The 15,000-nt window shown below is 46.2% G+C and overlaps 1 protein-coding gene across 2 annotated transcripts in view; it reads left to right on the top strand.

The window, feature by feature from the left end:
- The window catches only part of GRIA1 (glutamate ionotropic receptor AMPA type subunit 1), a 111,765-nt gene extending 104,810 nt beyond the window's left edge, over nucleotides 1-6,955 (top strand). For both annotated transcript variants that reach the window (XM_057380919.1, XM_057380918.1), the window contains exons 15-16: nucleotides 3,949-4,083; nucleotides 5,978-6,955. In XM_057380919.1, the coding sequence (XP_057236902.1) occupies nucleotides 3,949-4,083; nucleotides 5,978-6,166 (324 nt within the window). In that variant the 3' untranslated portion in view covers nucleotides 6,167-6,955. The remainder of the gene's footprint in view (nucleotides 1-3,948; nucleotides 4,084-5,977) is intronic.
- The last annotated feature ends 8,045 nt before the right edge of the window (nucleotides 6,956-15,000 follow it).

Genomic DNA, 15,000 nt, shown 5'->3' with positions numbered 1-15,000 from the left:
TTAAAAAAGAAAAAAAAGAAGGAACAACTCCTGCTACTGCCTTGCACTGGCTTTGCAGGGAATTGTCAGGTTCTCAAATCAAAGGTTCTTATGCTGGACGGTCTCATCCCCAACCATCCATGTGCTCCTGCACATCCCCTGGCAGMACTCTGAGGTGACAGCCAGCACTGTGTCCTTCATGCTGAGCTTCAGGCCTTCCCTCACTAAAGTCTGCCCAGCTTTTGGGGCAAAAGCTCAACTTTGGTGGAGCTTTCACCTTCTCTGAGGACRGTTCATCTTCTGGAGACTGAGACAACTTGAGGTGCCATCACTCTGTGCTGCCAACGGGCTCTGCTCACGCAGGGTGACAGAAGGGACCAGTCCTGCTGGGAAACTGGGAAAATTTGGCCCTAATATCTGCAAGCCAACAAGGATTGAATGATGACAAAGGGGATGATGGACACGGTGCCATGTTTGAGAGCAACAGACGGGAAGGCGCCTGGTTGCTGCAGCAACAAGRCCGGGAAGACGGGTGTTTCTTTCRGCAAGATGGGTTTTACTTTCAACARGATGGGTTTTTCTTGCAGCAAGATGGGTTTTTATTTCAGCAAGATGGGTTTTTCTTTCTCTTTTCACCTGCCAATCTTCCCCCCACGTCRGGGCTCTGCCGCTGCAGGAGACGAGCAGTGACATTTACACTCCCACTAACAAGCTGGCTCGGTGATGGGCAGCTCTGCAGGAGAGCATCTGGTGTCACAGAGCTGAGCAGAGAGGAGGGGAGGGTCCTCTCAAGCAGATAGCATAATTTGCGACTTTTTGTTATTATGAGTGTTACTAGGGCAGGATCATGCATGGAAACCGCAGGCAGAGCCTCAGAGAGGCACTCAGGGCTTCTGACCCTTCCTGTGGGTCTGGTCCTGCAGCTGATGGGAGCAATGAGATGTCACTCCTGCCCAAAGAACATTTCTGCACATCCTGCTGGGAGAGAAAAGGGAAAAAAAMCCTAATATTAAAAGGAGGATGAGCAAGAAGTCAAGCATCACCACAGGAGCAGTTTCACTTCTCAGTAGCAGGCTGTGCCATCAGCCGTTCTCCTGCAGTTCAGCATTCCTTAGAGCCCCAGGAACTTGCCTTTGGCTCCTTGGGACAAACCTWACTAGGGTAGCAGAAATGAAGCTCAGGCTGCTTTTTCCCTCCCTGCAGTTTTGCCCACCACTGTGCCTCACAATGTTTGCCTTTGCCTTCTGGATAAGACAAATTTCAGTTCCCCCAGATTGTCAGAGTAATAWTAGGAATGGCAGTAATGGGCATAATAACAATAACAATAATAATGCTGCTGCAAAGTAAATGCAAGAAAAACATAACAGCCCCAAAATGAATTGTAGTGGTGGTGCAGGAAACTGCTTTGGGTCATCTGCTCTCTCTCTTATTTGTTATTTTGCTGCTGGCATGAGGAAGAATGTGGGAATTAAGAACCAGCAGCCTTTCCTGGTTGCCAGGCTGCTCTGCCACTGCAGCCAGCTGAGGTGCCTCATTGGACCATGACCCCCAAAATGGGGGTGGAAATAAATATCCTGGCAAATAAATGCTGATATTTGTGTATTCCCATTCATTAAGGATTCAGACTAAAAGATTATGATGCTGAGGAGGGCTGCCCACTTCCACTGTCTTTATCTCTCCCTRAATCTGGGCCAGCCCCTTCAGACTGAATTTAAAAAGGCAAAGTACCAGATATGTTGCAGCACAGTTTCCTCAGAGTACTTGCTCTGCTTTTCTGTATCTCCACTAAAAAACTCCCAGCATTTCCCACTCAGTGCTTGAAAGTACCCAACAATCTGCAGAGATGACTGAACAAACACAGAGTCAAAGCTGGGAGAAAAACTGTGTAAAGATAAATTAGAAAACAAAACAGATAAATAATCCTTCAAATATTGAAACTGCAGAAATTAAGAGGCTGTTTGCAGAAATCTCTGATTACAGAGGGCACACGGGGAGCATCAAGGTTACAACCTGAGCAGTGCAGGAAGGTTGTACAGGGGAGAACTCCGACCTTCCCAGCAGCACACGGTGACAGCAGCGAGTCCCCTGTCAAAGGGATCCATCAGCAAAGCACAGGAAATTAGATCACTCGTGGAGGTTTCTCCAGCAACCAAAACTCAGCAGGGATGGTCCCATGACAACTTCTGCATCCTTCAGCAGAGAGTTCAGGATGGAAAGGTGCTCCCATGGCACGGAGCTCCAACAGGGAAGAAGCTTGGCACTTGTCTGGGCAGTGGAACAAATGAAGGGGAAATAGAAGAAGAAATATCTTTTTAGCATTCTTGACTGGAACCCACTTTTCTTCTAATTAAAAAAAAAAAACAAACATTCTCTTCTGTTACAGGAGGTTTGTTTTTTTTTTCAGTTGTGAAAATTGAGCTGTTTTCATGCCTTGAGGAATGACTTCTTGTGTCATCAAACCCTAATACAGAAAAAGACAGAATCCTTTGCAAAACACCCTTGCCTGAAAGACTGCAGTGGTGTCAGGCAGACTGCCCTGTATGGAAACCTTCTGTGCTCGTGTTGGACTGGACCTTTTTGACATCGTTCCAATACACCTCTCTGTTTCCTGAATCCCATCCCTTTCCCAAAATCTGTGGGCTGCTTCTTGTGAAACCTGCCAAGCTAAGCAAGTGAATCAAGTGTCCTCCAAGGTGAAGGCACAGGCTGTGGCACCCAGCAGCCCACCCAGTGTCCATGGAGCAACAGAGGAGAGCACCAAGAGCTGTGCAGARGCTCCATGACCACTGCAGACACTTCCACAGGCATGGATATCATCCTCTGGCTGTGTGGCTGCATCTCAAATGAGCCACGTTCGGTTCTCCTCCCACACCACAGAGCAGGGCTGTCAGTGCTGCTCAGACTCCAACAGATTTGCACTGAGCTGCTGGGCTGGCCCTGGGGAATCTCCACCAGAAAATAGGTATTGAGTGAATATTGCAGAGCAGCAGCAAGCACAGAGCAGGGACTCTGTCTGAATGGCTCTAGAGAARGCCTGTCCTAGAAACAGGAGCCTTGCACATGGAACTGAGCCAAATTTGGGATCCTGGTACTGCCCAGATCATCCTCACACCCCAACTCAACCTGGTCAACAAAGAGGAAAAGGTTTTGAAAGCTGCACAGGGTGACATCAGGGTTAGATGTGGGAATTCGGTTTCCCTCGCAGTAAAATGAGTCTTTCTGAGCTTTGTCTCTTCCCCAGAGAGCCGTGACAATTCATTAGGCAATTGTAAAATCAGAATGTAGCTGCTGACTAAAAGTTGAGGCTCATTAATARCCCTATTTATTGCCAGCCAAATAATTAGCTTAGACATGCATCAGAAGGTCTTGATTGCATATGAAATAACTGCCTTATTACATAGAAATCAAATGAGTTTCTGAGGACAGCTCAGGTGTCACCTTAACCTCAGTATTGAAAAGGAAAAGGAAAAAAAAAAGAAAAAGCCCAGCCACTTCGATGTGTTGCTCAGCAACAGAATTTGCGGGGGAAACAATCTAGGAATGAAGGAATGAGCATTTCCAAGAGAACAGGTTATTTCAGGCGAGACATCAGGGACAAGCAAATGTCACAGAGGAGGAAAACTTCAAATTTTTTTCCTCCTTTAATCAATAATTCAAACTAGACATTTTGGGTAAAACGAGCACTTATATTATGTGATGGAAAAACAGAGTTCCCAAACCTTTACAAAGGGTCACATTGCTGAGGAAATGTTTATTTGTTTGTKTGGGGGAAACATTAGATTTACCAGACACTGAATTAAAAATTTAAAAAATGCTCTTAGAAATGTCACTTGTTCATTTACCGAGGAAGATGATGTAATGCCRGTACTGCTATATTGTGCAGCTCCCTTCCCAGAGCAATCCCATATTAATTTTGCTGTTCTCCTTCCCGTGTGCCCTCCTTTCCCTCCCTTCTCCTTTCTCTTCCAGGACAAGACGAGTGCGCTGAGTCTCAGCAACGTGGCGGGGGTTTTCTATATCCTCATCGGTGGGCTCGGACTCGCCATGCTGGTTGCCTTAATCGAGTTTTGTTACAAGTCCAGAAGTGAATCAAAGCGGATGAAGGTGGCAACCCGTTCCACGGCCTTTCACACCTTCTCTCTGCTCCTCCCCCGGCTCCAGAGCTGCCTTCAGAGACGGATGCAGCCCAGACCACGGGTGGAAAGCCGAGACATAGGGATAATGAAGTGGCCGTGTCACTCASATTGCTAGAGAGGAATAGGAGCAGCTGAAAAAGCTGAAAGAGGGTCAAGTGGGCTGTGGTGGGGAGCTGATGCAAGATCAGACATGMGGCAGAATGCTAATTTAAAATCCAGATATAGAGCAAAATCATAGCCCGAGCAGCAACAGAAGCACATTGAAATTCCTTAAAACGAGCGAAGGCAGGCTATGGGGATGTGTGTGCAGCGTGGATGAAGTGTGCTGGGGCTGGTGTGATACAACCATTGCTGCAAAATGGAAAAATCCCCAMACCCGAGCACTCGRCAGCAAGATAAAACTGGGGGAGCRCAGTAATGATTCACATCCTGTTGTTGCCTTTGCTGGCACCCTGCTGGCACCATTTCCAGGCTGACAACACCAATGGATGCTCAGAGCATTGTTGCCCTGGAATGGATTAAATGGGCCTCCAAATTCCAGAATTATGGGTTCTCTTTGAGAGAAATTGGCCTCTAGAGCCTCCTGTATTTTTTTTTTAAATTCTACCCTGTCATGATCTTGCAGAAGCATATTTCCCACAGCCCAGGAGATCTGTTTCAGCCCTAAATTCTGGTGTGCCTGAATTTCAGTGTGTCATGTCAAGAGTGGGTTGGATAGATATTTAATGCATGTGRAGCAAGTATATTTTGGCAATTCCTTACAGAAGGAAGCAGTGGGACATGTAACACATCCCTTGTCTTCTTCATCTTGAACYCTCCCATGAGCATGGTATTTGTTATGAGCACACAAACTGAGTTTCAAAAAATCCAGATAAGTTTTTACTTCACTGAAACTCACCCAGAATCAAAAGGAAAATAAGCAACTGCTTCTTTGGGGTTTATGTCASCTCAGCACGCTCAGTGTTTTGTCAGCAATAATGACATTTGTAATGCACTGAAAATGAGCTACAGCTCTCTTCCCATTGGGGTTCAAGAAATTCTACAGGCATTGAGAGGTACCTCGAGTACGGGGGYAAAATAATATGAGCAAATAATGCCCATGGAACAGCAAAAATTAGATTATAATTTCTCCCCACTGAAAAGCTGGGTGAGGTTGCTCCAGGCAAAGCACCAAGTTGACTGGTTTTGAATGGCTGTTCCAAATTTATCTGTTTTGGGTAATTCTTCACCTGATTATCTCAGTCCAGAATGAATAAAGGTGCCCTTGGAGACAGCTTGAATGCAAAGAAACCAAATTGGCTTTATCTTTTAGCTGAATTGTTCTAAGTAGGTGGWTTCCTTAGGTTTCTGAMAGGAAAYRTTTTGGGTGTATCCGGAACAGAAASACRAAATTTGGTTTCCTGAGTTMGGCTTGCATTTCCTAGTCACCTCAGTCATCACCATAGACAAAAACACAGGCACTTGCTCATCTTCTCACATGAGGAAAATTTAACATATGTTAGCAGTGACTCAGAGTCCACTGTACATAACAGCCCTGGAGTAGCAATAGCTTCTCTCTGRGGGAAGTGTGTAAAATACCTCTGCTCAGATCCAGGATGACTGTTCTTATGTTGGAGAGTTYGAATAGGTTTTTGGCATATGGCACTGATGCTTTATACCCCAGAATACTGCTGAAAGGTTTAATTTTGCATGTAGAAGAGGTGTGAATTAACAGAGMAGATGCAGTGGGGACAGGCAGAGAGTGAGAGCCTGAATGGAGACAAGGAAGGGGAGAACAGTGGCAGAAAGGCAGCACTGGTTAATATTGATATTCTCCAACATTGCTAAGGACAGGGGGAGACCCCCCCGTCTTTCCTAAAAAGGGTTTTTGTTTAATCCCACAGCAATCAATCAACGAAGCCATACGGACATCAACCCTTCCCAGGCCGGCTGCAGCAGGAGGCAGTGGAGAAAATGGACGTGTGGTCAGCCACGATTTCCCCAAATCCATGCAGACGATCCCATGCATGAGCCACAGCACTGGCATGTCCCTGGGAGCTACAGGATTGTAATTGGCCTTTTTGACCCATTGCCTGGGTGAGAGCAGGGGCAGCCCAACTCCACCCCTCCAGAGCCAAAAAACATACCCAACACCAACAAGACAAACAGTGATGACAGAAGGGACAATCGGATGGATCTTCTCAAGGAAATCAAATCAATTTCCCTTTTTATTTGTGAACAGATCCACAGGCAGGAGAGCAGAAACAGGTCTGTACTGCAATAAGGAGAGTATAATGGGATTTTACAGACTCGTGAACCATCCCTGATCAAAGAACCACTGGAACACTAATGAGGACAATGCCATTTTGTTTTAACTTGGTTGTTAATAAGTCTTAGTGTGTGCAATATATATATTTTTTCTTACTAATTCCTGTGGTGTCAGGGTAACATCAGCCCTTTCCCCCCTTCCCTGCTCAGTCCTTCAATCTGGTTTAGTTTGGGATGCAAACCACAATGTCTGAGCTACTAACAGCAAAAAAAAAGAAAAACAGATATGTGGCAAGTAGAACTCACTGCAGGACATCAGCATTGACCTCTTTTGTCCATCGTGATTCTGCCTTCGTTGTTCTGTGGTGAACTCKGGCTGTGGAGTTATTGCAGAGGCAGATGGAGCTGCCCCCAGCGAGCCCTGCAGCAGGAAGGACTCGGTGCAGGAAGAAGCCTGAACAAAAGAAAGAGGCTATTTCACAGGGGGCAAAGTGGTGGGTGAGTTTGGAAACCCCAGGCAGCGTGAGGACAAAGCAGTAATTCTTCCAGAGGGGATGAGCGGCAGTTCAAGAGGAGAATCGCGTTCCTGGAGCAGAGGGTTGGTCTGAGATCACGGTCGGCTGCTGAAGAGGGAAAGTAAATATGGTACTCCCCTCACATGTGACTCTCCTGCCCAGGTTTTKGGGGSYWAWWARSMAWTKKKAACCATTCYTTCATTGCTTAGCTTCTGTGCGTGCTCCCTTTGTGGTGGTCACATCAGGGAACCACCTCGAGCAGGGAATGGACCATCAGCAGACATCCAGAGACAGAGCCTGCCAACGTGCCACGAGTGTGGGCTGCAGCAGGAACACCCTGCCTTCTGCTCTGAAATCCCTCTATGGCCATTCTCCTCCAGCCAAGAGGGACATTTTGGAGATTGYTGGCCAGAATGGGTTCCTGGAAGGAGCTGCTGGAGCAAACCAAGGAGGGGATCCTACAAGAGTGTAATTCAAGCAGCCATGACGTTCAACATGAGTGCTGGTCACACCCAGCCTGYCCACCAAGCTGTGATCTGTCGGGGTACAAAGACAACCGTAGCAGATTCCCACCTGTATCCTTGGAAGCGTCCACAAGCCAGGAAAGCAGTGCTGACCCCAAATTTGCAGGACCCCACAGTGCCAGAAAGGCAGGTGGGGGTCCAACCACAGGCAAGGAGATCAAGAGAGCAAGAATGGTTTTCCAGAACCACACAAAAGGATCGTTCTGTGAGCCTCTGGCATGGACAGATTCATGCTTCCCACCATGGTGGGCCTGAGAGGCCTCAGGGGTGTGACATCCTCGAGTGAAGGATTCCGAGGGGAACATCTGAGAGAGATCTGCGGGGCAGGGGCCACAGTGAGCCCTCTTAGTCTGATCCCACTGATGGCAAAGGACGTTCTAAAGTTCTCACAGAGACTGAGAAATACCTGTCCAGGGACTGAGCTGCTGCTGGAGCATTCTGAGCTGCTTTTTCTCTGTTTTTTTCCTTTTTTCTTGTTTTCTTCTTTTCACAACATAGCAAGAGAGGAGCAATGGAAGAAAGGAGGCAGGTGAAGAGAAAATCATGCAGGCAAATGCCTGACACAGGTCTGTGAGGAGATCTGGAAGTAAGATTGGAATCTGTGTGAACACCATTAGTGAATGACTGTGCAGAGCAATGCATTTGCCACCTTAAACATCAGCCTGGTCTGAAGCATCTGCTCCACTTATCACTTGTCATGCATCAATTTGGAGACCAGCAAGTCAGAGTCAAAGTCCTAAGCCTGGTCATAGTATTTCTTGTGCCAATATTTTCCTCTCTCCACCCCTGGGATCCRTTGTGATCTTCACCTCTCATCGCTGAACGTGAACTCTGCCATCAGCCACTCCAAAAACACCTTCGGGGCACTTTTTGTTTGTTCATCATTATTTTTAACCTGCTTTTCTTCATTTTAACATCAGCTCAGTGTAACGCTAGCACAAGTGGAGGCATCCTTATCACCACCAGCTCCTGTTTCCATGTCCAGAGCCCTCAGAAGAGTTTCCTGGCACAGCTCTTGTCGTGTCCCAGGCCCTGCCATGTCACTGTGGTGGGGACAGGCTGGTGGCACCCACAGTGCCCCGTCCTCCTGCAGGGACAGCAGGTGACAGCAGCTGGACAGCCCCGTGAGCAGCAGCAGTGCTAGAAACGGCCACCTGTGACGTGAAGATGTGAGATGCAAGCTGTCAAAGGCTTTTGATCAGTGGAGGGGTTACAAAAAAAATTTAAAAAAAAAAAAATGAATAGGACAAAAGCGTGGAAAATGTAAACTTGTAATATGTATTTTTACTACACTTTTCTTAAAAATAGAGTAATGGTAAAACTCTTAAAGACATTGACATTTTTTCTCAACAGGATTCCATATTTAACAGTTTTGGCTTTCATTAAATTTTGCTCTTTGGTACGTGGATCTTTTATTTAACAGCTATATTTGTTTTAACTCTCTTTTGATTTTTCTTTCTTTCTTTTATTTTTTTTTTCCTTTTGGCAGTACTGCAAAGGATTTTGCTTTATCAAATGCAATGGTGTTTTTCTTTTCACATTCTCTTTTTTTCAAGCAATATTTTTATTGGTAATTATTATTTACACAAAAAAAAAAAAAAAAAAAAAAAAAAAAAAAAAAAAAAAAAAGTAAAAAGAAACTATCAGCTGGAATTTTAGAACCAAGGATCCATGATCCATTTCTCATACCTGTCCATGCCGTTTTGTGCCAGTGCTGGATGTGTGGAAATGAAAACGATGTTACCCCTCAGGCAATATTACCCAACCTGAATCAAAAGAGATTTCTTTGATTATTGCTGTGTCTGACTTGTGAACAGCAGCCAAATAAACTGCTTCAGGTTGAAATTGGGAATCTATCTAATATTTACCCAAGAGTCAGGAAACTAAATATTCATTGGGTTCAAAATTAATGATTTTGCTTTGTTTGGAGTCTTGTGGGGATATTTTTTTGAGGAGGGCTATTAGAGGATTTTTAGCTTGTTTTTACAGAGAGAGAAGATASGGCCAGCTCAGAGAAAACTCAGAACCAGCACTGGTCCAAAAACCCCTACCAGGATCAGCTTTCCTAGGAGCTCCCCTGCTCTTGCAGAGGCTTGGACATTTAAGATGCTTCTCACTCAGTTTTCACACAATTGACCTGCTCAGTTCCTCATCCAAAAGCTTGTGGAAGGGGGGAAGAGAGGAGGCTTTAAAGGGTTTTGGACATTTACACAAATACTGACAGCTACTGAGGTAAACCACACTCATCGATGTCACACTCTTATGGGGCACTCTTATGGTGCCACAGATGTGGAAGGATTTCTTTTCCCATATCCTCATTCCCAGTTTGGAAAAGCTTTGCACACAGAAATGCCTTTTTACCAGGACCCCAGCTCACCCACAGGGCCAAGGTTAGAGAGCCAAGATCTCCAGCATCCATAAGTGGTGTTTTACTCACTGGTAAGTTTTAAATATAGAATCAGCAAGGCACAGAATTAATACATTTTGAAAGGGACAGTGAACCCTGAGGCTTCAAAGAACAAGAGATTCCCAAGCAAAGGGCCTGAAGGAGAGGTTTCCCAAGGGCAGGCTATGCTGGATCAGCCCAGTTTGGTCTTCCACAATTCCCTAATTACCCAGTAATGTGCTGTGGGCTTGGATTCAGTCACAAAATGCCCTTCTTACTCAGTGGTTCATTCTTGGTTCCCAGTGAGATTGCAAAAATGCACGAGAAATGTTCATTTATTTCTCAGCATAAACAGGACAAAATTCTCTCCTAGCAGCAAAAGYAAATATTCCTTGTAATAAAGTCTCCAGCAAGAACCTTCTTCAGCAATTGTTGAAGAAAAAAAAACACTGAACCCTGAGGTGTAGCAGGAGAGCAACAGATGCATCTCCAGTCCTTTCCTTTGCTGTGGGATCAGGACCTGGAGCTGGGATGTTCCAAAAGGATTTGCCTGGGTTTGTTTGCCCTACCTTCCACCAAGGGCAAGGAGAAGGGGCTCAAAGTGCTCTGTAAACCAGTGGGTACCACTGGCATGTTCAGCTCCAACAGCTCAGTGCTGTGTGTCCATCAGAAGTTTTGGGAGGCGTGGGGAAGGTTTCACAGTGAACTCAGTGCCCTGCTGAGTTTCCAGCTCAGTCACTCAGCTCTCACTGTGGCTCTGGGTCCCAGGAGAACACTTCTGTGCACATTTCTGATGTTTCCACCACCGAGGCACATGCCAGAGCTCAGCTGAGCCCTCACAGTGGTACCACCTTGGGGACTGAAGGAGATGGGCTCCCCCCAGCAAAGGAACCAGCTGAACACCAAATTCTTTTTGGCGACTTGTTCCCTGGTGGCTTTTGAGGCTGCTGGCCCCTCCTAARCACAGATACCCAGTTACCTCCCTGTTACCTGTGGGCATAAATCAGTTAGTCACCCTCTACTGCTGGTTTGTGTCCTGGTAGCTGAAGCCCTGTGCTCTCATCTCTTCTACCCAGATAATTAATTCAATAACAGAAACATCAGGATATCATGGTGCCACGCACAGCTGTCCAGCAGCCTGCAGGAGGGCAGGGCTTTTGGGGCAAAATCCACATKTAAACTCCAATTCCATATTGCTCCACCTTCATTAAAAAGATGACACCCTTCCCAACTTCTTTCTTGCACAGAGCTGCTCTGGTTTTTTCCAGACTCWTGCTCCTGGTGGTTTGAATGTACAAGAGGGATGAATTTAGTGTGAAAGAATCTGGAACAAGTTCTCCTAGGCATGGAGGGGTAGYTTGAGACTGATCACTCCACCAAAACCTTGACTATTCCCACTCTGGGATTCTACACCCAGCATCACTTCCTATTTGCCTTCTGTCCATCCCCATCTCTCTCCATCTGTACATCAATACCACCCTCAGCACTGMCAGTTTCTCCTCTCCAGGGCCTGGAATAGGATCTGGGTTTGTACATGGTGTTCTCTTAGCAGCAGATAAATCTCCATTCCCATATAGCTTCAGAAAGAAAATTAACTTTGGGATAGGGCAGAGATTGAATCCAACTCTGTTGCCCTATCAGCTAGCTTTGAATTATGAGGCAGACACAGTTAAGGGGATAAAAGGGTTTATCTTGGTATTTTAATAGGATCCCAGGTGCACAGCTTGTCAAGGTGGAAAATTCCAAAGATGCACCTCACATATAACACATACACAATTTTATAGACTTCACAAATTAGCATATCTATCTAGAATTTCCCAATAAGAAATTTAACAAATGAAGTAACGTCCCCCTGTCCTAAAGAACCCCCCTCCAGGATGAGGCTGGAGCCCAGTTTACACAATATCTCCTWGAGAGAAGGATCCAACCAAGGTTAGAACCTCAAGTTTTAAGATAGCACGGGGCTCACTGGCCTCCCCTGGGGTTGTTCTGCCTAGCAGAATCTCAAAACTAAGCTGGAATATCAGGTTACAAGAATTACAAGCATGTAGGCAAAGGTACCAGGAATGCATAAATGGTACAGAAAATGTCTAAAAGGGTATATAATATATATAAAAGGGTATGTAAAAAGGCAAAAGTCATCAGGCATCAGCTCAACCCTGGGCAGAAGTGATCCTATGACCCTCATGATGTATTTTGGCAGTGAGGAGCCCTTCTGCAAATGGGCTGTTCCATGGAGCCACAGCCCTGAAAAGGAACAGCCAGGTTGTTCCCAGAGCACTTGGACTCMTCTCCCTTTTCTTGGTGTGCACTTTCTCCTGCCTGGCTGCCAGGASAAAATCTGTTTTGGGGCTGGAGAGGGGCAGAGTGAACTCACCTGCTGGACCTGTGCAAAGGGAGAGCCATCTCTAGAGCTGTGAAACTGCAACCCCCACCCCAGCAGTGCAATCACACCCCCTGCTCATGCAYTAACATGCATGCCCAGGTATTGAGATGCCTTTGATAGCCCAGATTAGCTGCCAAGGTACCCTCCTGTTCCTAAGGATCAAGAGGGTACAAAGTAACAGCCACAAAGCGTGTTCATTCCTCCGCAGGGCTGGTTTTACACTCTCTCTCTGAATCCCCTTGGCAATAATTCCTTCCCTTTTCGAGCTGGCATCAAAATTAATGGCATGTCATGTTCTGTAAGTCCTGACTTTTCAGATGAAAGGTACACGGTGTTGTTCGCATCAGAGTTGCAGTGTAATAAATCAATGCTTTCCCACTGGAAGGATTTCAAACCATTGCACAGCTTGCTCCCAGGAGCTCAAAAGACAACCTGTCTGCCAGGCCATTGGCTAATAAAAATAAAAAAAAGCTTCCATAAAAACAGGAAAACGAGGGGAAACCCCAGCATTTCATTGCAGTATTGTCACCTGCTCCATTTAGCAGGCTGGGGCCAGGGCAGCAATGCTAAATTTCATCAGGCCCCATCCCAAAAGGTGATGCACAGCCAAAAGGAGCACATTCCCTGTGCCAAGGAGGCCATGGGCAGAGCCAGCAGGGGCTGGCAGGGTCTCACTGCATCAAACAGCAGCAGAGACAAAAGCAGAGCTTTCTTTTTTACTGCCAAAACCACTATAAATTTCCACAAGAGCAACAAGAAAAGGAGAGAGGAGCGAAGCCAGGACAGAGCACCCTGCAAGCCCCCAAGAGGTGCCCACAGTTTCTGTTCCAGCTTCTCAGAAAGCTGCTGCCCACTGAGCAGTTCACTTAACGGCATCTTTACCAAGTCAAACTCAAATTCCTCTGCTCCCAGGAGCACATGTGTGAGACGGGGAGACGCTGAACTTGAAAGGGGATCCGTTTTGTTGCCTCAGATTAGCTCAAACTGCGTGACGAGCTTTCCCCACTTCAAAACCAATGTTGTTAACCTTGAAATCTGCATTATTAATATTTCAACACAAGTCCTATCAGGAGCTGCAGCAAGAGCTCTCCTGGACTCGTGACATCTCATCCTGTTTGATTCTAATCATATATGAATGCATGAGTTAAGAAGACATCATTAAAAGTACATTAAGTTTAATTATGCTAGCAGCCACAGACAGTGGGAGCATCGGCTTAATGCAGAATGCATAATTAGATCAGACCTAATCCATTAGATTCATATTTGTTAAAGAAAATGCTCCTCGTCCATAAATGTCGCTGCAAAGTGATCCATAGGGTTTGGAGGAACAGCCCAGTTTTCTGCCCTCCCACCCTCTGCCCTTTTTCCCTCTGTGCACACAGCTGAGCCTTCATTCAGCTCCTTGCACGTCCAGTTTAACAAAAGAACACAAAAAAACAAAGCAAGGAGATCCCCTGCTCTGGCAGCCAAGCCCTGGAGARGTGCTGAGGTGGTTTAAGGTTTAACCCAGATCTCCTTTATGGCCCTATCAGAGCTCTGTAGGTGCAGGAGGAGGGCACCCCATCCCAGGTGGATCCCAGGTGGGACCTCCCAGCCCAACTGGACCAGCACAGCCATGTYCAGGGATTTTCTTTCCCATTTTTGTGCTGAAGTCCTGGCTCAGCTGAACAGGAAGATGCATGGTGAAGACTTGGAAAAACATCCTTCCTCTAATGAAGCAGCTGAATTATAGTGAGTTGTGCATACTCTAAACTCCTTTTCAAGAGGGGGATGTTTGGGGAGATATTGGAAGCAATCTCACCTCACAAGGTCTTTTAGAGAAAGCATTGATCTCCCTAAATGGGCAGCAATTTGTATGTTCAAAGTGAGTGTTGTGTGCATTTGTGTTTGCACTCGTGCATCTGTGTGCCACTTGAAAATAAAGAAGAAAACCCTCCAAAAAAAGAAAAAAAAAAGAGCACAAAGATGAGCTCTTKGCAGACAGAAATGCGAGGACCTTTATGTCCACACCTCAACGCCCTTTGGTGTGATAATCCATATGGCAAGATGAAAGGATAACCCCCGGTGCTGTTAATTGTCCTTTCCAAAGGAAAGCTATTAAACTTCTGGATCCACTGAGCAATCAAAAGGAAATCTAAGTTAACCCCTCTGTGGCCAGTTTGCCCCAGGCCAAGTTCAGGCATCCCTGATGGGAGATGGGTTAGAGCTGCAGTCACAAGCCACACACTTTCAGGGACYCRCAAGCAGATTTTAGGCTCCAACAAMCCCCTCTGAGATCCCACCAGGYATCTGGCAGAAYTCAGCAAGATGTCACYGATCTCCATCTCTGCTGMGATGTATTTTGACAGGATCCTGACACAGCCACATGACCACAGTGTGATCAGCTCTCAGGATTCACTTGGAAGGAGTGCTTTCACTCTGGTGTAAAAGAAATCTCCCCACCCYTCACAGACCATATGCCACATTTGTAGTACATTTGTTGATTAACCAGAAAGTAGTAAGAGAGCTTGAACACTGCTCCAGTGATTGCTGGATCCTCTTTTGGAGCAATTGGCAGAGGAAGGAGTGCATCCCCTGTGCCTTTTTGGAAAAAAACACAAGCAGATTCTCATGGGGTCAGAGGTGTTCTATGAGAAGTCCAGATGGAAGGTGCTGGAGAGACAATTAACTCCACACCCAGCTACGAGCTGCAAAGCTGGGCTGGACTGGGAGGAACTGGGAGATTGCCAGGAGCTGTAAAGGTGTTCTGGGAGAGTAGGGAGGGCTTTGCTGAGAGAGCTGGGGCAGGAGGTGTGGCTGGGATTTCAGAATCTGGGATTTCACTGCC

The sequence above is a fragment of the Malurus melanocephalus genome, unplaced genomic scaffold, assembly GCF_030028575.1.
Source record: "Malurus melanocephalus ecotype Western Australia unplaced genomic scaffold, MMel_1.1 scaffold_482, whole genome shotgun sequence".
NCBI lineage: Eukaryota > Metazoa > Chordata > Aves > Passeriformes > Maluridae > Malurus > Malurus melanocephalus.
This window is presented reverse-complemented; position numbering and strand designations above follow the sequence as displayed.